Source organism: Chiloscyllium plagiosum, unplaced genomic scaffold, assembly GCF_037043375.1.
Source record: "Chiloscyllium plagiosum isolate Xiang-an unplaced genomic scaffold, Cpla_swu_hap1 HiC_scaffold_14, whole genome shotgun sequence".
NCBI classification, from domain to species: domain Eukaryota; kingdom Metazoa; phylum Chordata; class Chondrichthyes; order Orectolobiformes; family Hemiscylliidae; genus Chiloscyllium; species Chiloscyllium plagiosum.
In genome coordinates, this window is record NW_028270152.1 from 31,859,334 (window position 1) to 31,883,774 (window position 24,441).

Genomic DNA, 24,441 nt, shown 5'->3' on the forward strand with positions numbered 1-24,441 from the left:
GTAACTGGAGGGTTCATCCATTGAGGCAATGTGGGTTGAGCTCAAAAATAAGATGGGTGCAATCATTCTGACAGGATTATACTGTAGGCCCCCCCAATGTCCAGTGAGACAATAAGGAACAAGCATGTAGGTAGATTATGGAAAAATGCAATAAAAACAGAGTTGTCATAGAGGCTGACTTTAACGTCTCAATATTGACTGGGCAGAATTTGTTAAATGCGTTCAAGACAGTTTCTTGAAACGGTATGTGGATAATCCAACTATTGGACTATCTTATTGGCTAATGAGCCTGGCCAGGTGACTGACCTTAAAGTGGGAGAACATTTTGGAAACAATGATCACAATTCTTTCATGGTTTAAGATAGCAATGAACAAGAAAACGTCAGGACCTTGTGGGAAGGTACTAAATTGGAAGACAATTCACATACAATTCAAATACAATTCACATCAGTATTAGGCAGGAGCTCGGGAATGTTAATTGGGAGGAGCTGTTATTAGGCAGGTCTACATTTGACATGTGGTAATTATTTAATGATCTGCTGATGAGCGTTCAAGACCGGCAAGTTCCAGTAAGGAGGAAGGATAAGGATGGCATGGTAAGGGACCCTTGGATAATGAGGGAGTGAATTTAGTCAAAAGGGAAAAAGAAGCATATGTAAGGTTTAAGAAGCTAAATTCAGACAGGGCCCATGAGGAATATAAGGAAAGCAAGAACTTAAGCAAGGAATTGGGACAGCTAGAAGGGCCATGAAATGACCTTGACAAGTAACGTTAAAGGGAATCTCAAGGCATTTTACAGGTGCATTAAAAATAAGAGGATAACTAGGGAGCAGATAGGGCCCCTCGAGGGTAAAGGAGGGAATTTGAGCTTGGAGGCAGAGGATGTGGGTGAGTTCCTAAATAAGTACTTTGCATCAGTATTCACCAGGAGAAGGATATCAAAGATAGTGAGATTTATGTGAAGCATGCTAATATACTGGGGCATTTTGTGATCATGGAAGAAGTAGTGTTGGATCTTTTGAAAAGCAAGAAGGTAGGTAAGCCCCCAAGGCCCAATAGGTATCTACCTAGGTCATTGAGAGAGACAAAAGAGGAGACTACTAGGACCTTGACAAAGATCTTTGTATCCTCACTAGCCACTGGAGAGGTCCTGAAGGACCAGTGAGTAGCTAACATTATTCCTCTGTTCAAGAGTGGAAATAGGGATAATCCAGGAAACTATAGACTGATAAGTCTCACATCAGTTTTCTGAGGTTTAAGATATATGTACATTTGGAAAAGCGTGGCCTACTTAGGGATAGTCAGCATGGCTTTGTGCAGGGCAGGTCATGTCTCATTAACTTGTTTGAATTTTTCAAGGAGTTGATGAAGATGATCAATGAAGGTAGAGCTGTGGGTACAGTTTATATCGATTTCAGTAAGGCTTTTGATAACGTCCGTCATGGTAGGCTCATCCAGTAGATCAAGATGCATGGGATCCATGGAGACTTGGCTGCTTGGATTCAGAATTGGCTTTCCCGTTGTTATGAAGTTGAAGGCATGTACTGTATCTTTGAGAGAGAGAGTGAATGCTGTTCTGAACTGAAAGCTTGCAAGCACCTGTGTGTATGAGTAAATGGCAGTCCCAGAGTGTACTGGAAAATTGAAAATATTTAACATATGGCTGTGAAATGGGTACCTGAGTTTTAGTTGCTGTTTTGACAACAATTTGACTTTAACCAGTCAGCTTAAATTATGCCCAAACTAAAATGTAATTGAGTTTGAATTTATTGTTTTATCAACATCGAACCAGTGGGATGATCTGCTGTTGGGGATATAAAAATATGGACATTATGAAAATTGTCGACACAGGAACTGCTAACAACACAGATCCAAGAAATTAGGAAACACTCTCTATTAAAGGTACCTTTTATATAAAACATATTTGCAATAAAAAGAAAGAAGACAACCCAGGGAGATCTCCAGCTGGAAGAAGAAAGACATTGAAGATGATAGCGGCTGTGCGGTTTTGAAATTAAGTTGATTTAATTTTAATACATGTCTTATTGGAATGGCATATTGCTATAGAGTTAGGGGCAGATAATAAGCATTTAAGTAAAAGGGGGGCTTAGAGTTGTGAATAGCTGTTCAATGTTCACTTTTAGAGTTAAAAAATAAATTGATGTTATTTTCTTTAAAAGTAGAATTTGGGAGTTTTCTACCACTCATATTTTAACAGATCACAAGACGAGATGAGCTTTTCTGGGTGCTTGGTTTAATTAACAGTAGAGTTCACTGCTGTGTTGTAAGACTGTAGAAGACAAAAGGTAGTGATGGAAGGGTGTTTTTCAGGCTGGAGATTCGTGACTAGTTCTGTTCCACAGGAATCCATACTGGGACCTCTACTGTTTGTGATATATGTATAAACGACTTAGATGAAGATGTAGATGGGTGGGTGAGTAAGTTTGCAGACGATACAAAAATCGGTGGAGTTGTGGATAGTGTAGAAACTTGTCAACTGGTACAGTGGGATGCAGATCAATTGCAGATATGGGCAGAGAAATGGCCGATGGCATTTAATATGTGTAAGTGTGAGGTGCTGCAACTTTGTAGATCAAATGTTAAAAAAAAGTATACAGATAATGGCGGGACTGTGAACAGCATTGATGTACAGAAGGATTTTGGGGTTCAAGTCCAAAGCTCCCTGAAAGTGGTCACACAAGTAAATAGGGTGGTAATGTTAGGTTCTTTTTCTTGAGCTTCTTACACACTTGATGCAACTGCAATACGCCAACTTCTGTGAACAACCAAACTTGATTAAGCAAGTACAAGCTGTGGAGGAACTCTTAACACTCTTCGCAATGCATGTGAAGGCATGTCAAGGGATCTCCCTGAACCAAGGAGCAGTCCTTCCATTCTCCAACATCTTTACATCACAGTCAGTAATGCCCACAAGACAACTCCCAGCCACTCCCCCACAGTCACATGCCACTCAAGACATAATGTAGTGATCACATCACCTCCAGGAACAATGTAATGTAAATCATCCCTTAATGGCCAGATCTTTTGTGAGTTGTTTTTAAACTTTGGGGAGTAGTCAGAATTTTAATTGCAATGTTCTTATTGAATAACTAGGAAATGGCCATGCAAATGTCTCTGAATGGCAAGGAATGGGAATGTACAGAGGCATCCCACCCTAAGACGGATACTACCATACAACCCTAGCCTTGGCACATCCAATTTCCTGCAGGTCAGCAGAGTAAATTAACCCTTTAATATCTCAGTCAAGAAGGCGTATGGATGCTTGCCTTTATGGTTGGTGAATTGAGTACAAGAGTCAGGATGTCACATCGCAGCTTTGTAAGATTAGGCCACACTTCGAATATTGCATTCAATTCTGGTCACTACATTACAGGAAGGATGTGGAGGCCTTGGAGAGAGTGCAGAAGAGGTTTACCATGATGCTGCCTGGATTGGAGGGAATGAGCTTTAAGGACAGGCTAGAAAAACTCTGGTTGTTTCCTCTTGAGTGGCAGAGGCTGAGGGGAGACTTAATAGAAAGCTATAAAATTATGAGATGCATAGATAGGGTTGATGGTCAGAATCTTTTTCCTAGAGTTGAAGTGTCTAATACAAGGAGGTATGCATCGAAGGTGAGAGGGGGAATTTCAAAGTAGATGTCAGGGCAAGTATTTAACACTGAAATGCACTGCCTGGGGTGGTAGTGGAGGGAGATACGATTGGCATATTTCAGGGACTTGTAGATAAGCAGAGGAATATGCAAGAATGGAGGGATATGGACCAAGAGCAGGCAGAAGGGATTAGTTTAATTTGGTATTATGTTTAGCACAACATTATGGGTTGAAGGGCTTGTTTTTGTGCTGTAATGTTCTATGATTCTCTCCAGGGTCAATGAGATTTCTGGCCCCAGAAACTTGCTGACCTTAAAGCCAAATAGGCTATTCATAGAAATATTAAATGTGGATCCTTTGTTGAGGAGGACATCATCACAACTCACAGTGAGACTTCCAGTAGCAAGAAACTTTAAAAAATTGTATCAATGGACTTATGGGATTTAGCTAATCTACAATAATATATAATAAAGAGAAAAGCGTGATGTGGTACATGTATGGAATGAGCTACCAGAGGAAGTGGTGGTAGCTGGTACAATGGCAACATTTAAAAGACATCTGAATGGATATATGAATAGTAATGGTTTAGATGGATATGGGCTAAGTGCTGGCAAATAGGACTAGATTAATTTAGGATATCTGGTCGGCATTGACGAGTTGGACTGAAGGGTCTCTTTCTGTGCTATACAGCCCTATGACTATAATAGTGGGTGAGATAATGGCGATGTAGAGAGGGATTGAAATGGGAGGTCTGGCTGAATTCTTAACTGACAGTGGCTGTGTTGGGTGGTAGACTTTTCCAATTATAAGTTTAGGAGTGTGTGTGAAAATGTGAATGTTATGGTAATAAATTTAGTAGCAGAGAGTTCACTTCAGTAATTGTGTGTGGAAGAAATCCCACAGTAAAAGTTGGGATACTTTGTGACATCCTAGTAGGCCAGCCAAGTTGTAAAATGCTTTGGCAGTCCATGTGAAGAACGTGCTGCAGATAATTTGGGGGCTATGGTCCATATCAATTGAGTTTTAGTGAGAAATCCAAACAGTCTTTTGGTAATGAATAATCATTCCCTGGTTTGGAGAGGACAAAGTTAGATCCACTTCTTTTGAGCGCTTGAGTGCCCTACATGCCGGGCAAAGGCTGTGTTTCAGGAAATTCAGCAAGCCTTGTGGCATTATGTATGAGGCCATCAGAAATAAATTTTAATCCAGTCAATGTGGTCACAAAAGAAAAGATTAGAAAGAAGGAAAAGGTCCAGATAACATTATAGATAATGATGGGAAATCTGACATTTTATGTCCTTGAGGGTAATTGGCACTGATTGCACACTTTCAGAATCTGAAGAAGTCAGAAAAAGTACTGAGGCGCTATGCATTTCACATGCGCATACGTTGAACAATTAAACATCAGATTGTGACCGATTGAGGGGTTGACTGAATAGGGATAAAGTGATGCAAAGATGCAGGACACGGCAATTTTCCCACGAGGATAACACCAGAGGTTGGCACCACAGTAATAAAAATGCAAAAAAAGGGCCAGTGGATGGAAGAATGCCGCCATTCTAGGGAGAGGGAAACAGCATTGCAAAATATAACGATTGGCTAAATGTGCGAGTTGAGAGACCAGTGATCCATGGATTGTCAAAATTAAGAAAGGATGAGGAAGGCTAAAATAAAAATGCACTTTGATTTTGAGTTATTATTGTACCGAGACACAGTGAAAAGTATTATTTTGTGTGCTAACAAGACAAACCATACCTTACATAAATACATGAGGGTAATAGAACAGAATGAAGAATATACTGTTAGAGCTACAGGGAAGGTGCAGAATAAGATCAACTCTAATATGAGAGGTCCATTGATAAGTCTGATAATAGTCGGGAAGAAGCTGTTTTTTTTAAAATCTGTTGGTCCGTGATTTCAAGCTTCGGTATCTTCTGCCCTATGGAAGAGGGTGAGGAGAGTATAACAAGGGAGGGAGGGGTCTTTCCTGAGGCAGTGAAACTCTGAAATTATACCTGGAATTGAGTATAGCCCTCAGAAAAGATTGCAACTTGTAAAATGAATTCTGATCATAGGATGGGAGATCTTGTAAGAACTCAGAACGAGAAAGGGTGAATAGAGGCCCAGGTTGGCAAGAATAAGGACTACGGAACAAGCTGGAAAAAAGAAGCACTTATGATTGAGAACTGAGTACAGTGTTAAAAGGTACTATGGATGATGAGGCTGAGACCAAATAAAACATTTAAAGAAATTAAATTCAAAGAAATATACACTGTAGTTTCCAGCCTTTGGTGATCCAGAAGATATATAGTTAGTCATTTTTTTTGTGATGGTTTACATGCATTCTGGGCATGGCTGGTTTCATTTTTTTTCAGTGGGAAATAATAATGTCCATTGGGAAGCCATGAAAATAAAACGGCTATTGAAAGGCTGCTGAAACACTGGCACTATTTTGAAAACAATAGATAGCAAGGTGTACATGTCTAATATTCTGAAAGAAACATTATTCTAGAGGAATACGAAAAATATTTGCTCATAGTATAGTATATGAATAGTTGTTCTTTTTTTTGGACAATGTTCATTTGACAAAACACGTTGAGATTCTACATTTTCTAGTGTGAAGGAAACATTAGAAAGAAAAAAATTCTATATTAAAACAGATTGACATGTCACAACTTGTCAGACCAAGTTGAGGTTAAAAGCGTGAATAATTATTACTAATATTTGTAATAAGACTGTGTTCCAACTAGTTGTATAGTATGAATTAGCTTGTTTTTTTCTTTGGTGTGCAATAAATTGTGATGTTCATTTGTTTAAAGTACATCGGCAGCCTGACAATATGGCAACCAAATTACAGAAATAAAATTTTATGGTTTATCAAATCAGGTTTCTCACTGGGATCTGACTTGTCCTGTACTGGCATCAGCTGAGATCATAACTGCGTATAGAAAGGAAGCACTTGTACACTCAGGGTTGAAGGAACTGTAAGACTGAGTCATCAAAAATGTTATCCAGAAGGGAAGGTATCATGGTTTCCTTCTCACTGACTGGCCTAGATTCAGATTGGAAGGCTGACCAGAAGAAAGGCCTGCAAGGAACTAGTCACTCAGCAGGAGTTAGTTGAAAAACTTTAATATATGACCCATTTTGTTAATTTCTTATAATACACAATGCACAACATGTGCTCAGTTCACTTGCCAAATGAACCCTTCATAAGATACCTATTTGTCAAAACCTATGAATACAATCTCAGGAACAAATTATAAAACAAAAGCAAATGCTGAACAATAGCCTCAAAAAAGTGAAATTGTAAAACTTAAAGAACAACTTAAGCATCCTTGAATAAAAATCTATGGCAATGATTGCTGTTTCAGAGTGACTGAATAAAGTAAAACTGTATTTTTATTCTGGAAGAATCTGGGATCATTACCAATGTTATGGAATCAGTTGTACTAATTATCCCTATTTTCTGTGAGAATAAAAGCCCATACCTCTTGCCTATAATACAAAAGCAAACTTGTGATTTGCTGATCATCCTACCCAGTATTTCATTTTTTGTAGCGCAGGAAAAAACTGATGTGCTTCTTTATTAATAGAGTTGATTTTAGAAATTTCCAAAAGGGAAATTTGAAAGCTGAATTTTCTAAGGCGTGCATTTTCTACATTTTGGTGTCTACCATGATTCTGACTGTGAAACCAGATTGGAAATTTACAGGTTCTTAAATATTAAATAAAAATCCTTGGCAATTTTTTTTCCTGTTAACTCTTCTATAAGGGAGAATCTAAATTTGCCCAAGTTTAGGTCATTTAGGGCCTCCTCTTCCCCATTCAATTAAAGATATCCAACCTTGGTTGTTTTCAAAGCTGCTGTAAAAGGTTTATTTATAGAATAAGAATATTTCCAACAGCACATTCACTAAATGTTGCTGTTCTAATATGTATCCTTGCAGCCATTTCTGTCCTAGTACAGCTGTAAAGGTGACCAGCAGCTCTTTAAGAATTGCTGACAACCTTTTGAACCGAGTGTTCTTCGAGTGCCACTGAATTATTTAAGTGAGCTGAGCTTTCCCTTTTGTGCAATCAACTCTCTGCACTGCGGGTTTGTGTAATGTTCACGATCTATTACTCGCATCCTGGTATTAACCTGTGCTCAGTACCTGGTTCACTGTTTATGTGCAGCAACATTAATCCTGTGCTGGTTCTCAGTTCTCCATTGATAATTTATTTTTGAATTGTGAACATGTATTCAACCATTTCCATGAGACTTGTATACAGTTGAACACAATTAAACATACTAGGTTGAATTTTGTTGATGCGCAGTCGATGGAATGAGTACAACTTATGTCCAAAACATGTTTTTCCTCCCCTCGAGTTTGCACTCAAGTTGATTTGTGTGTCATCTGATGAAAAATCTGCTATGCAATCAGGCAGCATTTTTAAGTGTTTCTTTTAAGTTCTATTTCAGAATAGTAACTTACAACACAGCTAAAACCAGATTAAATGCAAGACAGTGAGGTTTAGAGAAAACAGTTTGAATGTAGGAAGTAGAATGACAGCAGACTCAGTGGGCCAAATGGCCTCCTTCTGTGCTGTAATATTCTATGATCCTTCACTAGCTAATCTAATATGTTTCTATCTTCTATAATGTTCTCCTGGGATGAAACATGCCCAAGATTTATTTTGCTTTACAACAGAATTGAACTTGGGTAGTTTATACCGCTTATATATGAGGACATTTAGAAAGATGATGTAGTTTCTCTAAACTCAAGCTGCTTCTGTAAAGGTGTTTTTTTTCTAAATAAGCATAATGCACAATGATATATATACCAATTTTTATATATATATATAAATACCTCAAAAATATTGCGATGTTCAGGTGGATTAGTTTAGCCACAAGGTATTGCCAGCTTACATTCTGTGATACACCTATTGTTCTGTACATATGTAAAGATTACTCTCCTACAATCTGAAATGGAGCATAGCATGTTAACTCAAGCAATGTACAAATCACAGTTTGTTATGTTACAGCTCCATCATGTGGTCATGTTTTTCCTAAATTACTAAATACTGCCTGTCGTTGCTTCTTATGGATGTTTTGCTGAGTGTTGATTAGGATTGAATAACATGACAAAGATGGTTGGTGAAAGGGAAGTTTATTGCTATGTCACATTTTAAATGTATAAAAAAACGAAGATCAAATTGAGTCTGGGGCATTGGTTTCTTTGTCTTAACTTAATGTCAAATTGAAGTCTGAATGTCTCAATGTATTTTACTGCCGACATTGTGGAAAGTGTATTAAGAACAAAATTGCAAGCATCGTTCATGGAACTTAGCATATTTTCGAAAAATAAGATGAAAGAAATCTCAAATCATTTACTTATTTAGGTTATATCTATGCTGATGTTTCTAGAACTGCAGATTTATGCTTTGCTTAGAATTTATTATAGTTTAAAGCAATTCTTGCTGTGTTTGTGAAGAAGAATTTAAAATTGCAAGGTTTGATGAAATGTTCTCATTAGAAAATAAATCTGTTTTTAACATTAATTCCTCAAAACCATAGGAGGGGAGAGCAAAGAATGATCAGGTCTTGCAGGGTTTGCAAAAGAATTTCAAATTCAGATCAGTTTACATTAATACACAGGGGTTTAAGTTGTCTATGACTGCAGTAGAGAAGGGGATGAAATGCAGGCAAATGCTTGAGGTGCCCTTGTTGTCTTGGCTTTGTCAGATGTTTGTGTGATTTTGTTGTGGCATCTATATCCTACCAGTGGGATGTGATTAATGAGTATTGCAAAATACCTTTACACAGCACTTTATACTGTGGTAAACACAACGAGGACAGAATTTAAGTAAGCAGTTTACTATAGTGGAAGCAATAAAGTTTTATTATGTAATAGTGCACAGATAAAATGCACACCATGCCATTAAATGGATTAGGGGGATAGACTCTCTAGGACAAGGGAAACTAATTAATTTCTGACTCCATATTCTCTTCATCACAAAGGACGTATAATTCTAGCTGTCTTGTCTACTTTCTTTTCTGCTCAATCGACCATAAGAAATAGGAGCAGCAATTGGCTTTAATGTTCCTTGAGCCTGCTGTAATATTCAGTAAGATCATGGCTGATCTTCCACCTCAAATCCACTTTCCTGCCTTATCCTGTATCCCTTAATTCCTTAAGTATGCAAGAATCCTTCACTCTATCTTGAACAAGCTCAACAGCTGAACATCCACAAGAATACTTGGTCAGACTCCTGCTGATTCATGCATCCATTTCTTGCTAATCTTCAGACTTGTCTATTTCAAAACTGCCCTGGAGCCAGACTCCCATGCTCCATATGCTATAAAAGACAGTTATTCATTTCTTCTGGCTGTGTCATTTCTTATACCAAGTTTGACTCATTTATTGTACCTGTCTTTGTTGATCTTTATTGGTTCACAGTCTCCTAATGTCAGCCATTTAGTATTTACATTTTTTAAAGATACCCATAGGTTCCCCTCTTCCTTGCTGTACACTCTACACTCCTATTTTCAGCTTTCTCTATTTGGCATTAATTTCCCTAATCATGTGAACAATTTAGGATGCCCCTAAATTTCTTTGCTGTTCGACTTCTTCAACCTTTAGCAGAATGTTGTGGGCAAACACACACAGTTCTGCCCAAGACTTGTGTTTCTTCGTTATGGGTTACATGTATAATCTCTATTACCTAGCATCCTTTATGTTTCTTGTAGTGTCACTGTACTCTTTAGAACTGTTCTACCTGGGCCATGTAGTTTTATCGCTATAGATTGTAACTTCTGTTTCCTCACCCATAGTAAATAATGACAACAAGTTGCAGTGACAACTTGCTCCTGTATCAGACATAAAATTAATAGAATCTCTTTAGGTCAGTGGACATTCTGTCAAATTCTAATTGATTAGATCACGAGATTCCTGTCGCAATATATTGAGTATATCTTCTAATGTTGGTGGGTCTGTTGCATTAACATTTCTTTGAGTGGTCGTTTTCTGCTCTGTAACTGTGTCCTAGGCCTGGAGGTTGCCTGTAGTTTTCCAGATACAGCATTTAAAGAAAAATAACTGGATACTACCTGCTTGTGAGGATCCCCTGTTTCAAAGAGCTGACACTGACTCTTTGTATCTGCTTTATGGCCTATTTGGCTTGCCAAGTGCATCTTAAGGTTTTTATACCTTTATGGATTTTGTTGGTCAACTGTGATAAGTTTATAATTCAGCTCTCCCAATTTATCTATGATGCTTCATGCTTTTCTGCTTCCAGCATATCTGAATAGCTTTCTTCAAGATCAAATCTCATTTGGCCTGTAAAGAATCTAACAAGACTCATCAGTCTAAACAACAGTTCTGTTTGTTATAAATTCTGATTGCAAAGCTCCATTGTCAAAGTTTTCCACTAACCTATACAGACCATCAGAATTCTTGTACAAACTGAAGAAGAGTCACTGGACCTGAAATGCTAACTCCACTTTATTTCCACAGATGCTGCCAGCAATTTCTGTTTTTGTTTCTGACTTCCAACATCCGCAGTTCTTTGGCTTTTTTTTAGTATATTTGCTTGTCTGGCCTGTGTTTTAGTATTTAAATAATTCTGTCTTTTAAAAACTTTTCTCCAAGAAGTCAGTCATGTTTGGCCCTTTTTTGAACTTAAGTCTGCAAGACAATTTTATTTCTTTTGCTATTTCTCCCTAATGTGGTTATGCATTATTCTTAGTCTAATGCTTTTTTAATTCTACAGTATTTCAATGCTGCTTTAATCTCTTTCCCAGGTTGATTTTTTAATTCTTACTTCATTATTTCAATGCTGTTTTATTTTCCTTGTCTTACAACTTCTGTAATATAGCAAAGCTATTTCTCAATACCACTTGATGTTTCCCAGGATTTTCACAGTTAAAGTGCAGATTTCCTGACTTCTGTGGCCAAAATAGAGGTTCACCATGTTCTGCATGCAAAGGTTTTACACTTATTTCGTGAGCAAAATGGATGATTTTTACAGCTTTCACAGTCTTGTAAACAATGTCTATCCTTCTGCACAACTTTTCCACATAAAGCCAAGTGCCCTGGGGTCTTACGAAATTCTTTCCACCTGAACCAAGTTTTAAATTTTGGATCTACTGCACTTATAATGACCTTCTTAGTCTTCTCACTGTCTTCCTCTGTTAAACTATGTTTAAACTGGTAAATTGCTCCTTTGTGTCCTTAATTCTGGCCATCGCCAAACTACCTCACTGTTGGCTGCATTTATGACTGCATGGCTCACCACTTCGCTCAGAGAATGAGGCAAAGAGTGAGGTGGTGGCTGAGGCATTGAGGGCTCTTTGAAAATGCATCTCTGAGACAACAGTTTTCTCATTAATTTCAGGAGCACCCCTTGCATCGATGTTTTAACAAAACCAACACTGACAAGTCAATTCTGTCAGACTATAATGTCCTCGGATTTCAGTGAGTTAATGTTGAATGGTTTCCACGTGTGTGTGATTCCTGCACCACCTAGTCATGGTCTTGAGAATAAATACAGCCATACTGTTTAAGTCCAGTTTTTCCCTTGTTGATCTTTCCACGAATTTATCTTCAGTTTGTTTGACTGTTCCGCTGCTGTGGCTGCCAACCATATGTATGAAGAATTCTTAATGGCGTGAAAGCTTCAAAGCTGCAAATGTCCAGTTTGCTCCTGGGTTTTTTTTGGAATGCTCATTGTTACATTGTGGTAGGAAGCAGTGATGCCAACTGCTAGCAATTTTGTTGTATGTGCTGTGATGCCAGCCATTACTGGTTTGGGTAGTTTGTTGCCACCGTCTTTCCTTAACTGAGTGGAATGTGCAGTAGGTCAACATCACTGAAACAGATTAAGAGTGGACCTGAATGACAAAGGTAGTGGTTGTGGGAGATAAAAACTGGCCGTAGAGAACCCGTTCAACACTTTTCTACCTGTTACAGCCAAAATGGCGTAATTGGAAAATAGATTGGTGGTTGGTCAGTATTTCTTCAGTGTCTTTTCTGATTGGCCAAATGATTTAAATAAGGATACATTATTAGAGCTGAAGGGTATTCATTGTCCGAATTAATGGATTAAGTAGAATAGAATGGCTGAGTAAGTGATGTGTTGCACCTGTAGTACGTGACCACTGGTGGACACCTATGCAATCTACATCTGCAGCAATTGTTGACTGCTTACTGAACTTCAACACAGTTGGTGAGCTCATTTTCAAGCTATGGACTCTGTGACAGATTGAGGTGGATGGTGTGGGGTGGGGAGTTATTTGGACACTGCTTGAGGAGGCAGTTATATCTTAAGAGTAATTACATGAAATTTGGTTGATGGTAAGTTAAGGAAATGGAAGGTGTGAGCCATGATACAAGTGTTAACATCTAGAATATAGCGTTGGAGGAGCCTGAGCCAGTGCTCTTACCCAATGTGTTTGATGTTCTGGTATGACTAAGTAACTAATGAAGTGCCACAAGGATCAATTCTTGGAGGATGGGTAAAGTGTAATGTATCCCAATTTGCTGATGAGGACTTGGGAAGTCTGCACGTGGATATACATAGGTTGAGTGGGCAAAAATTTGGCAAATGGGATTTAGTGTAGGAAAGTGTGAGGTCATGTTTTGATCAGAAGAATCAAAAGGCAAATATTATCTAAATGGCAAGACTACAGCTCAGATGTTCTCTACCCCAGAGATTTGTTGAGACTAAATGACTGCAAGTTTAAAAGAAGAGATAGATAGACATTTGAAATTTCGGAGTTGAGAGCTGTGATGAGCTCACATACAAAAAAAGTTAATGTCTCGGGAAGATTCGCGATGATCTTAGAAATGCTGGGACAAGATTGAGGGGCTGAATGGCCTATGTCTGCTGCTGTGGTCTAATGGAAGGTTTAGATCTCATCTAAACCCAGTATCCCCCTTCATGATTATGATGTCCACTCAACTGATGATGCCCTGCCAACCAATATTCTGCTCCTGCCCACTGTTTGACCCTTTTTTTCTCCCTGACCACCACCACTGCCTGTTAAACCAGGCATGGTTAAATTTGGCCCAACACTTTTGCTAAAGTTTTCGGGATATTGTAGTTATGTTAAGTGTACTGTACTTGCAAATGCAATTTGGTGTTGCCTGCTTATGTTTATACATAAAATACAGTGCAGCCAAGTAATGGCTTTATTGACAGTCATAACATTAGGATATCCAAGCAGTGCTGTAAAAGCACAATACTTACTCCAATTAAATGTAATTATAAAACAGTAGGCTAAAAACAGCTATTGTCTCTAAATGCTTCAACAAATAAGAATTCAACCACTGTACTCTATGCCTTGCATGTACTTCACCATTAAGCTGGCAAAAAAAAACTTATTCAGCAATGTTTTTATGAGTTCTGAAAAGAACAATTTTCTCTTTAAAATACTCATTCATCTTTTCACTTAGGGGAATGGACATGAGAGAGATTTTATGGATGACAACAGAGTCTATATTATGGATGTTTTTAATAGATACATCTACCCAGGCGATGGATTTGCAAAGCGTAAGTCAAGTTACTGCTGTTAAATTTTGAATGTAATTAGTGTTGCATACAGTTTTATATGCAATGAACTTCTACTGGTGTAACAAGATATAGAAATAAATTGAATGGACCTTTTGGAAATTGATCTGGGATGTGTGACTTATGAATGATTGCTATGGCATGGAATTTGAAACAATGAATTATTTGCATATTTCACATAACTACTTAGATTCTGGTGGAACTATGCATTGAGAAGGCATATGAAAAATGTCAAAGTTATCTCCCTTCTGTTCTGAAATCCTATAAAATATGTGCAGTACTTAAATATTTTATCAGCTGTTACTATAAACATATCAGTTCAACTATGGAGCCTGCTTGTTTTTTTGGATTTAGGGCAATGTATTACATAGGTTACTGTTAGAGGAAATATTTAGGACAAATTGGGTCAAATGCCATGTGCTGAGAGCAAACTTCCTCACTGAGCCTTGTCCTGTCTAATACTAAATATTGGGTCATGAGTTTATTGTTTCACAGCAACCTTTCCTTCCCAGTTGGTGGCTTGGTTTTCCTTCTAAGTCAAAGTATATGTGACATGTGTTGTAGTCTGAGACTTCACATGGTCTCGTATTCTCTGATCTGAATGTAATGATGATTCTTGGAGCAGGCCAACATGGCGGTGAGGTGAGTTAATTATCAGGGAGCTGAGATAAGAAGGTGAGTTCAGACTGAAAATCAATCATTTATGTGGCAGTGGCATGTTGGCCCTCCCTTTCCTTCCCAGACTTTTAAAAAGTTTAAAACATAAAGTGGCTGCCCACTCATATTACCTGCCTTTCCATGTGCTGTACTATGGATGAGGGAAGGGTAATCTTGAGCTTTCAGCAAGCTCCTTTGACTGTTAATTATTTATTTAAATATGACAGGCATGTGGATGCGAAAATGGTAGTCTGGACAACCTGCCACACTCCCCTCCCCCAACTGCACCACATTCCTGAAGCTCTTACTGAAGGTCACAACAATTTCCCAACCTCGAAATGAGGTCCCAGTGGATGAAAGTGTGTCTAGAATCTGTGCAGCAAATTTGACAGGAATGCAGGTAAGCTCAGGGAAGAGATGATGCTTTCATACAGATTGATTGGGGTCTAGGGTGATGCAGAGGTTAAAGAAGATTTGAAGGAAGGCACACAGTGATGTCGGGAGGGTCAAGGCTGATGAGAACAACTAGGATGATGGGGAAAGGTGCAAGGTCACTGGTTGCCACTCAAGGTCGTTTACAGATTTTATTGGCCAAGTCTATAAACTTAGTTGCAGCTGTCATGAGTGCAGATCCAATGTAGGGCGGGAGAAGTAGAAAACTACATGGCTCAGAATGAAACCAATGGACACACAGATTCTCCTATTGTATCACTGACTGCACATAGTTCACTTGATGGGTAACCAGTGGATCACCCACACCCGATATTCCTATAACCTTAGCAGCAGTAGGAGCAAAGTACCAGAGGGCAGGCTGATCAGGATACCATCATATGAGTTGAGCATCAGCGATAAAAGTTACAGGCCCATCAGTACATTTTCAGGGCAATGACAAACTTCCTCAAGATATCAGAGAGGGGAAGTCACAGTTTGTCCTGTGGAAAGCTGTCTGTTTTCCCTGGAGCATTAGAGGCTGAAGGGTGACATTATAGAGGTTTATAAAATTATGAAGGGCATGAATAGGGTAAATAGACAAGGTCTTTTCCCTGGGGTAGAAGAGTCCAGAACTAGAGGGCTTAAGTTTAGGGTGAGAGGGGAAAGATTTACAAGGGACCTAAAGGGCAACTTTTTTCATGCAGAGGGTGGTACGTATATGGAATGAGCTGCCAGAGGAAGTGGTGGAGGTTGGTAGAATTCCAACATCTAAAAGGCAAATGGATGGGTATATATTTAGGAAGGGTTTCGAGGGATATGGGCCAAGTGCCAGCAAATGGGACTGAATTAGTTTAGGATATCTGGTTGGCATGCATGAGTTGGACCAAAGGGTCTGTTGCCGTGCTGTTCATCTCTATGATTCTGTGTCAGATCCTGCAGCAAGACCTGCAGCTATAGATTGGCGGAAACTGCATGTCAGTTGCCCTCTGTGATGGCAGGTGCCCCATTTTTGGCACTGGCTACTTCCAAGGCTCTACAGGCAGCCTATGAAGTACATTTTTCTGCATATTAAAGAAGTGATTATTGCCACCTTGTGTCATGTTTACCACAGATGAAAAAGCAGGGCTGTCAGATTTTGCAGTGCTGCTCATTATCCTACATTTCTCTGGTGTGCAAAGAGTAATTAACTATATTGATGTAGCTATTGGCTCTCTCTGATCAACCAGCAGCATTTGTGAACCACAGGGACTTCCCTCATGAAACATCCACTGGTCTGTATTCCAAGGTTAGCAAATCATGCAGGGTTATACTGATTTACCAGGGAGCTTTCCTGACTCATATCTTGTGGAACTTGCAACGTCCCTAGCTTTTTCAGGCCTCTGCTCAGATTGATTGCTGGATCCTTGCTAATGAGAGCTATTCCCCTGGATTTATTAGCACCAGTGCACGGCATAATAGAACGACAATGCAGCCCCATCTCTACTAGAGCTATCATTCATGCTGAAAATGCCATTGACACTGCCTTAAGTCTGGAGAGACTGTATAGTATGCATTACACAAAGTGCACTGCACAATATGGCCATACCATTCCTGACATTCCTGATGAAGGGCTTATGCCCAAAATGTCGACTCTTCTGCATCTCAGGATGCTGCCTGACCTGCTGTGCTTTTCCAGGGCCACATTTTTTGACTTTGAGAGTTTAAAGACCATTGAACCTTTGTGCAAACAGGTTTGCCTGCTCAATGTCTACCAAGCCCTGTTGCATTCCTCCTCTGAAACTCCTGTGAGCTAATGTTGTCTTCTACCTTAACCTTGCTAAAAACACTGGTTATGGAGGACAGTTAACATACATCAGGCTGAGATCCCAGAACCTGTTCCATCATTATAGGTTCTTTGGCTTCATTTGTCCCTGTGGAACATAATCTCAGATAACTGTCTTGACACTGGAAACATTGCACATTCCTCATTTCCTATGGACTGACACATTACGTAGGACACAGACATGAACATTAATTATATTTAAAATTAACACACATTATCCATTTTATCCTACATAGTAAAGGAGTTGTCTAATATTCCCCTGCACCCTTCATTGAGTGCCAACCGTTATGCAGGCCAGGAAAGTTAAGTTCTGAGTAAGGACAATGATGCACATATGAATAAAACGAAAGCAATATAGTTGGCAATGTTTACATATTACAGTGAATCTTACATATACACCCATGCCACCTTTACTGTGCTCGTAAATTTAAGTTTTCTTTTTCTATCATTCTGTCTTGCAATATGTAGAGGTAAGCCTGTTGCCCCTGTGCTGGAGCAGAAGCGGACGCTTCCTGCCATACATCTGGGAGGCAATTGGGTATTTGACAGAGTGAATGAGGAGAGGCTGCTCACCCTGGGAGTGCTTTGTGGGAAAACCCCCAGGACTGTTCAGAAATGCTTTTCCTCCTTGCTCCTTGTGTCTAGATTGTGGGGACCAAGAAGAAAAGTAATTTTGTTCCACGAAGGCTGTAAGCACTGCATAATTCTTCACATGAGGATCCATAATGCCAATACCAGGCGTGAAGCATTGTGACTCTAATACATTGCTCATCCAACCTTCCTATTCGCACATGATTTCTTCGCAGCGAGTGCAAGCCAAGCTATTCACTTCGTACAACATCCCTTTTGTCCCTGGAATCAACCTGATGAACATCCTCTGAACTGTCTCCAGTGTCACCATATCCTTCCTCAAGTAAGGAGACCAAAACTGGACACAGTACTCTGGGTGGGGTCTTACCAACACCTTATAATTGTAACAACGCTCCTTTACTTTTATAATCCAGCTCCTTGGCAATACCATATATACTCTTGTATAGGTTGAATTTTGAAGACGGTTCCCTCAAGCTGAACTTAGGGGGTCAACTTATACACAAGGTATTGTTTTCGAGGGGATGAATATTTATCTACAAAGTAGGTAAAATGGGAAATTTACCTTCCTGGCAGTCCCCTGGTCCCTGGTTCTGGAATGTTCCCTGTATTATGTTCCCTGTATTAAACCGCAGGTAACTGAAACTGTGGAAACTGACTCAGTGGACACAGCAATTCTGAAAACCTGGCGCAGAGCGTGACTGCTGGAAGACACGGAACGGAGCAGGGTGGTCAGCAGACTGGAATGCCGGTGCTGAGCGCAACGGGCAAGCACAGTGACTCGTAAATGTCCTGTAACTGTGACGAACTCAGGTCGACTTATACATGAGATATATGGAAAATACAAGACTTTTTGACCAAAAGAAGGGACTTATACTTGAGAATGATCTATAAGTGAGTATATATGGTAAATATCAGGATCCCATCTCCCCTTATTATCTGCAGACCCACTTTCTGTGATTAAAGCACAAAGTTGCCCATATCCCTCTGCATTGACAGACTTTGAATCCATTTACCACTTAAATATGTTATGGACTAGGTCAGACCACTCAAAAACATTCTTAACCAGGCAGCCCCAGACCATAACTTTGCAATTTGTTTCGGCAAGTGTACAGTGAAAATTACCCGGAGTAAGATAGCTAAGTTGACTACTGGATTTTAAAACAGACAAACATTTATTCACAAAATGAGACAATGAAGCACAAAGAACAGAATGAAGAACCCCTACAGAACTCAACCAGTCCAGCTAGACTTAATTATACTGTTTGGAAATGCGCAACAATCCCAATAAGCAAACTCCCTTTTAAAAACCAGTATAAATAGAACACATGTTTATAGGTTGAAGTTGATAGGCAGAAAAGAGAGAGAGTTTCCAAACAGCTCCCGGTTGAATTGCCAACTAGTTCAAAACTGAACTAAAACCTCAGCTCAGTTCAGCGAGAGCTGACCACTCCCCTTTCATTATACAGGTCACTTCTAAAACACGACCACTTTGGCCTGAAGTCTCATCTGTTTACATATAAACAAAAGGCCTCTCAAAATGCTTTTCATCTCTGTACCAAACCAGGCTGATCGGAACCCGGCCCGGTTAGTTGTTCCTCTGAAAAAGATCAAGGACAGAGTCTCCTTGAGCCAAGGAACAGCTTTTAGGGGAAAAAAGGGACTAGCTTTGTGACAATTAATAATTTGTCCTTTTATTTTTCCAGCCAAAATGGACAAACTTTCACTTATCCACATTAAACTCCATCTGCCAGATTCTGGCCCATTCTTGTATCCTGCCAATATCCATCTGTAAACTCTTTATCGCTTCATTGCAGTCTGCTTTCCCACCCATTTCAGTATCATCTGCAAATTTTAAATTCAGTAGGAGACGAGCAGGAGGCTGGATGAGCACAGTAAGTGAGGCAGCATCAGGAGGTGGAGAAGTCCGATGTTTCGGGTATAACCCTGGTTGCTGTGCTCTTCTAGCCTCCTGCTCGTCTACGCTGGATTCCAGCATCTGCAATTTTTTTTTGTCTCTAACTAAAAACTGTTACACTCTGTCTCTGCAGATCATTTGCAAATCATTCATGTAGATTGTCAATTTGAAATGAGAATTTTTTTTAATCACTCAATGCAAGGTGCAAGTTTTTTGTTACCAATGAATAGAAATACCATATTACTGCAGATTCATTGGTTGGTGCTAATCTACTGGAAAGGTTTGCCATCTTTAATTTGAAAGTGAAACTCAGTCATGTTCCAGTTGAGTATGTCTCCATTAGTTAGACAAATTCCAATTTGTACATGGGATAATTTTGTCTTTTGGAAGCTGCTGTCATGATATTGCATAGAGCTACCTCAAAGGCAAGGAGCTGGTTCCATACTATATTGGGTGAATTAATGTGTAATTGTCTGACAAAGTATATCTTGCTGAAATCTGAACTTCCAATTGAATTTATAAATGGTGGCGAAGAATACAAAAACTAAGTGTTTTGCTTAGCTTACACAAAACTGTTTGACTCCGATGTTCCAGAAACAGGAGAAGTACTAGGGCTTGATTTCTCCTCATGGCTCTGTTTATTGATAATCAATTATATACTCCTTTGATGAATGAGAAAAAAAACTGAAACAGAGCTATAACATAAAAAAGGCGGAGACTCCTCATAGCAGAATTTTTTTGAGTGCTTCTTGTCAACATATGGAAACTTGAATTAATATAATTTTATAAGCACACCACCGACATTACATAAGATCAAATTCAATCACCTGTGAATTTCTATTTTGGTGAGGAATATTAACTCTCAAGAATAGTTGCCCATGAAGAATAAAAGAGAACATTTCCTTGGATTCAGAGTTAACAGATTCCTACTCTAAGCCTTTTGTAATTGGCAAAAGGGGCAGGAAAATCTTCGAGTAATAGACAAAACAGAATGTCACTGATGTAGGTTTTGTCTCTAGCAGATTGTTTATGTTGTCCCTTGTAAAGTAAGAAACTAGGTGTGGATATCATGGTATTGAAGAAACCAACAGACGTTTGTTACAGTTCAATAATATGTATAAATACTGCATTCACAGGCACTGATGTTCGCATTAAGTCATTTTGTTAAAGAGAACAATATGCTTCCATTGGTGTGTAATACTTTAAGTGATCTGAGTAAAGATAAATGATGCAACATTCACACCAGGAGGCAACATACTGTAAGGCACAAATAATTTCATGAGCATGTTTCGTAACGTTTACTGACTGTGAGCCATAACACAACATCCCCCTTTTCTCATAAAGATAAAAGTAATTATCCATGGGGCGGTACGGTGGCTCACTGTTCCCTCACAGCAATAGGGACCTGGGTTTGATTCCTGCCTCGGGTGACTGTCTATGTGGCATTTGCGTAGGTTTCCTCTGGGTGCTCCGGTTTTCTCCCACAGTCCAAAGATGTGCAGGTTAGGTGAATTGGCCATGCTAAATTGCCCATAGCATTCTGGGGTCTGTAGGTTAGGTGCATTACTCAGGAGCAAATGTAGGGGAATGGGTCTGGGTGGGTTACCCTTCAGAGGGTTGGTATGGACTTGTCGTGCTGAAGGGCCTGTTTCCACACTGTAAGGATTCTATACTTTCTATATCAAATAGATATACATAGTTGCATAAAAAGCCTACGTCATCAATTCTTAAAATAATGCATATAGTTAAAACAGAGTTTACAAATCTGCCATTTCAAAGTTCAGTGTCACTTTATGGAAGTCTGACAGCTCATCCTGATCTGTTGATTGTAAATTCATCTAGTGGACGATTGTTTTCAGTTGCAATTGTTGACAACTTTGTCACTCAACATAACCATATGATTGTTTCATTTATGCTCTTCTTTACTCCCTACTTAATGGTTAATTGGTATGCTCTATATTTGGTCCGAACTGGAGATGTTCCATTGCAATCAGTAGTAATTTAGTACTGATTTAGATCTGGGCTGGTTGCATATTCTAGAAACCACTTTATGATCTTTGATTTGATGGTGCATATCATAAGTTCTGCTGGCCAGTTTTAACATGGATAATGAGACAACAATGTGATATGGGTCAGTGTTTACTTAGCAGACGTCTTAAATTTGTTCATCAGTATCCTGCGGTCTGCTGTCTCTCACTATCTGTTCTGGGATACCAATTAAACTGTTCATCGTGTCGATAATGGATATAATGTTTGTGTTGCCATGTTATCAAACAATGTGAACTTTTAGAGAAGTGACCTTTCATAAGGATTGAGTCTAAGTATGTGCTGTGAATGGGTCTCTGGATGCTTTCATCTAAGGAGGAGATGCAACATTGTGTGGGACGTACGTGCCCTCTAGTGCTATGTTGATACTTTTTTTTTAGAAAAATAAATTCAATTGATGAAACAGAAAGAAAGGAATAGAGAACTCAGAGACAGGTTTGTATAGCCTTTGGTTTTGATTGTACTTGTTACTTCAGCCTTTTTTACTTTAAATAAAAAATTCTTAGAAAATTACTGTCATTAAAAATCTGAGACTATAATCACAAAGAAACTAGTGTGTCTTTTGATTGATCATTACTCTATCTACAGATCTATATGGATATCTGTATTCTTGGAAGCTGATCCTGTTGATTGTCTAGAGTATTCGATGTTTGAATCTGCTGTCCAATTTGTCTTCAAGTAGTTTTCAACATCTGACACTGAGATCTTGGAAGACAATCATGCCGGTGGGCTTTGCCTCCAGCAGGATATTTTCAACTGGGTAGCAATGCTTGTATTATCCATTGTAATATAAGAAACTCGGTGTGGGTAACAGGCTGTTGAAGAATCTGACAGATATTCATTACAACTCAATAATACATACAGATATGAAATTCACAGTTACATCTCTTTCAGGGCTCACTTTAAGCTATTCAGTTACAAAGAGTGGTGTGCTCCCATCAGTATGTTGTGCTTCAAATGATATGAATTGAGATGGGCTAGGTGGTCTTTATAACATTAGGTCACATGATGTAATGCAGTACTGATATCATGACTAGGTCTCTTAAAGGTATACTGACTGTGAAGTAAAACAGTGCCTTTTTAAATGTGGTAGCCAATCCAATACTCTCTTTGTCACTGATTCTTCCGGTTGTTGCTTTAAATCTGTGTTATTTGCCTTTCCCTGCTTTTACTACTGGAAACCGTTTTTCCTTATTTACTGGATCAAAGATCATTGTGATTTTGAATGTTTATCTTAAGTAAGAGTGACTATATCCATGCTGTTAGTTCTATATTAATTTTACTTTACCAAGGTCATTCATTCCTACTTGTAATGTTCAGGGTAGTTGCTATAAGTCCAATATTAATTTAATGTTCATTTAGAACTTAACACTAATCGGGCACATTGTGGATGATTAAGCCTTCTCCAATAAATTCGCAGTTGGACATTGGGGAAATCATACACTTGATTTACTGATTTATTCTATTTGAAATTTGTAGCCATTGATGTCTAATTGCAATTTTAATTTAGTTCTTCAGTCATGTCCATACTATGCAGTACTTTTCAATTAGTTCAATTTTCTTGCATGTAATAATTCATTTGAATTGGAGCATTTGAATCAGGGGCAAATTGAAATAATTCCACAGAGGCTGGTATCCAATCATTAAGTCACCCTTTATTTACATGTGGCAAGTCCTTGACACTGACCCAGTTCTAAGTGAACGGAACCGCTGACATACCTGTTTATCAGGGCTCCCTGATTGGACCAGATTAACAGTTCCAGTGAGGGAACTCCTTCTATGGGGTCCACCTGGCTGACCTCATTACAATCACTACACAAGTTATTTTTGTTCTGTTTGTCAGAATTATAAATGATCAGTTAAGATGAGCTTTCTTCATTGGATCTCCAGCTTTGTGAAATTGCCCTTTCACGTGATTCTCTGCTACGTGACTGAATATGCTGCAGGGATGTGGAGCTGCTAGTTTTGGCACGGTATCATCCACAATTGATTATCATTTTGCTGAGACATTTCGCAGCACACATTCAACAAGAGCTACCCTAGTGTAGTCCTCATTTGGACAATATCTGTGGGAGTTGGAATGCTTTTCACTCTCCAATGCTGGCAAAATATTGTGGATGACTTATTAAAAGAATGGAAGTGCTGACCCTTCTTGAATTTTCTTCAGTTTCTTTCAGCTTAGGAACTCTATATTACATTTTGCCACCTTGAGGTTTCACAAATTCAAATTTCTCGATGTCATTTGCATTTTTTTGATTTTTAGACTTTGTTAAATTAAATTTTCATTTTAAATGGTGAAATATTGGGTAAAATGACTGTGTGTCACCTGAATTTTCAGAGTTCAGACATTTCCTGGTTCCATGAATCTGGTTGGGAACGAGTGGTCTGGGAGTTGGATCCTTGTTCTGTGGTGATGAGGTTTCTTTGGGGTCGGTGATGCTAGTTTGGGTCCTCCTTCTAACTCCATGGCTTCTGCTATTCCGTTTGCTCCCCACCCATCGTCAATGACTTTCTACTCATCCCAATAGTCCTTTATAGCCCCCAAGCCAATTTAATTCCACCTCACACCAACCACTCACTACCCTTTACCTTTATCCCCTCCATGCCAAATCACCTGGAACCAGTATAGACAGACTGGAAGACTGTGGACATAACCTGATACGTAGCTGATGACATCTTTAATTCATAAAAATAATTCAGACATTGAATTTTTTTTCAACTAATCTCTTAAGTCCTTAATCCCTTTCCTTATGTAGCAGGCATTTCACTTCAGTACTTGAAACAAGTATTTCATTTGAAGTTGTCAATCAAAC

The 24,441-nt window shown here is 38.9% G+C and overlaps 1 protein-coding gene across 1 annotated transcript in view; it reads left to right on the forward strand.

Moving 5' to 3' along the window:
- hdac11 (histone deacetylase 11) overlaps positions 1–24,441 on the forward strand; it is a 124,349-nt gene that overhangs the window by 78,843 nt on the left and 21,065 nt on the right. Inside the window, exon 10 of the mRNA XM_043707994.2 lies at positions 14,051–14,147. Within this exon, the coding sequence (XP_043563929.1) occupies positions 14,051–14,147 (97 nt within the window). The remainder of the gene's footprint in view (positions 1–14,050; positions 14,148–24,441) is intronic.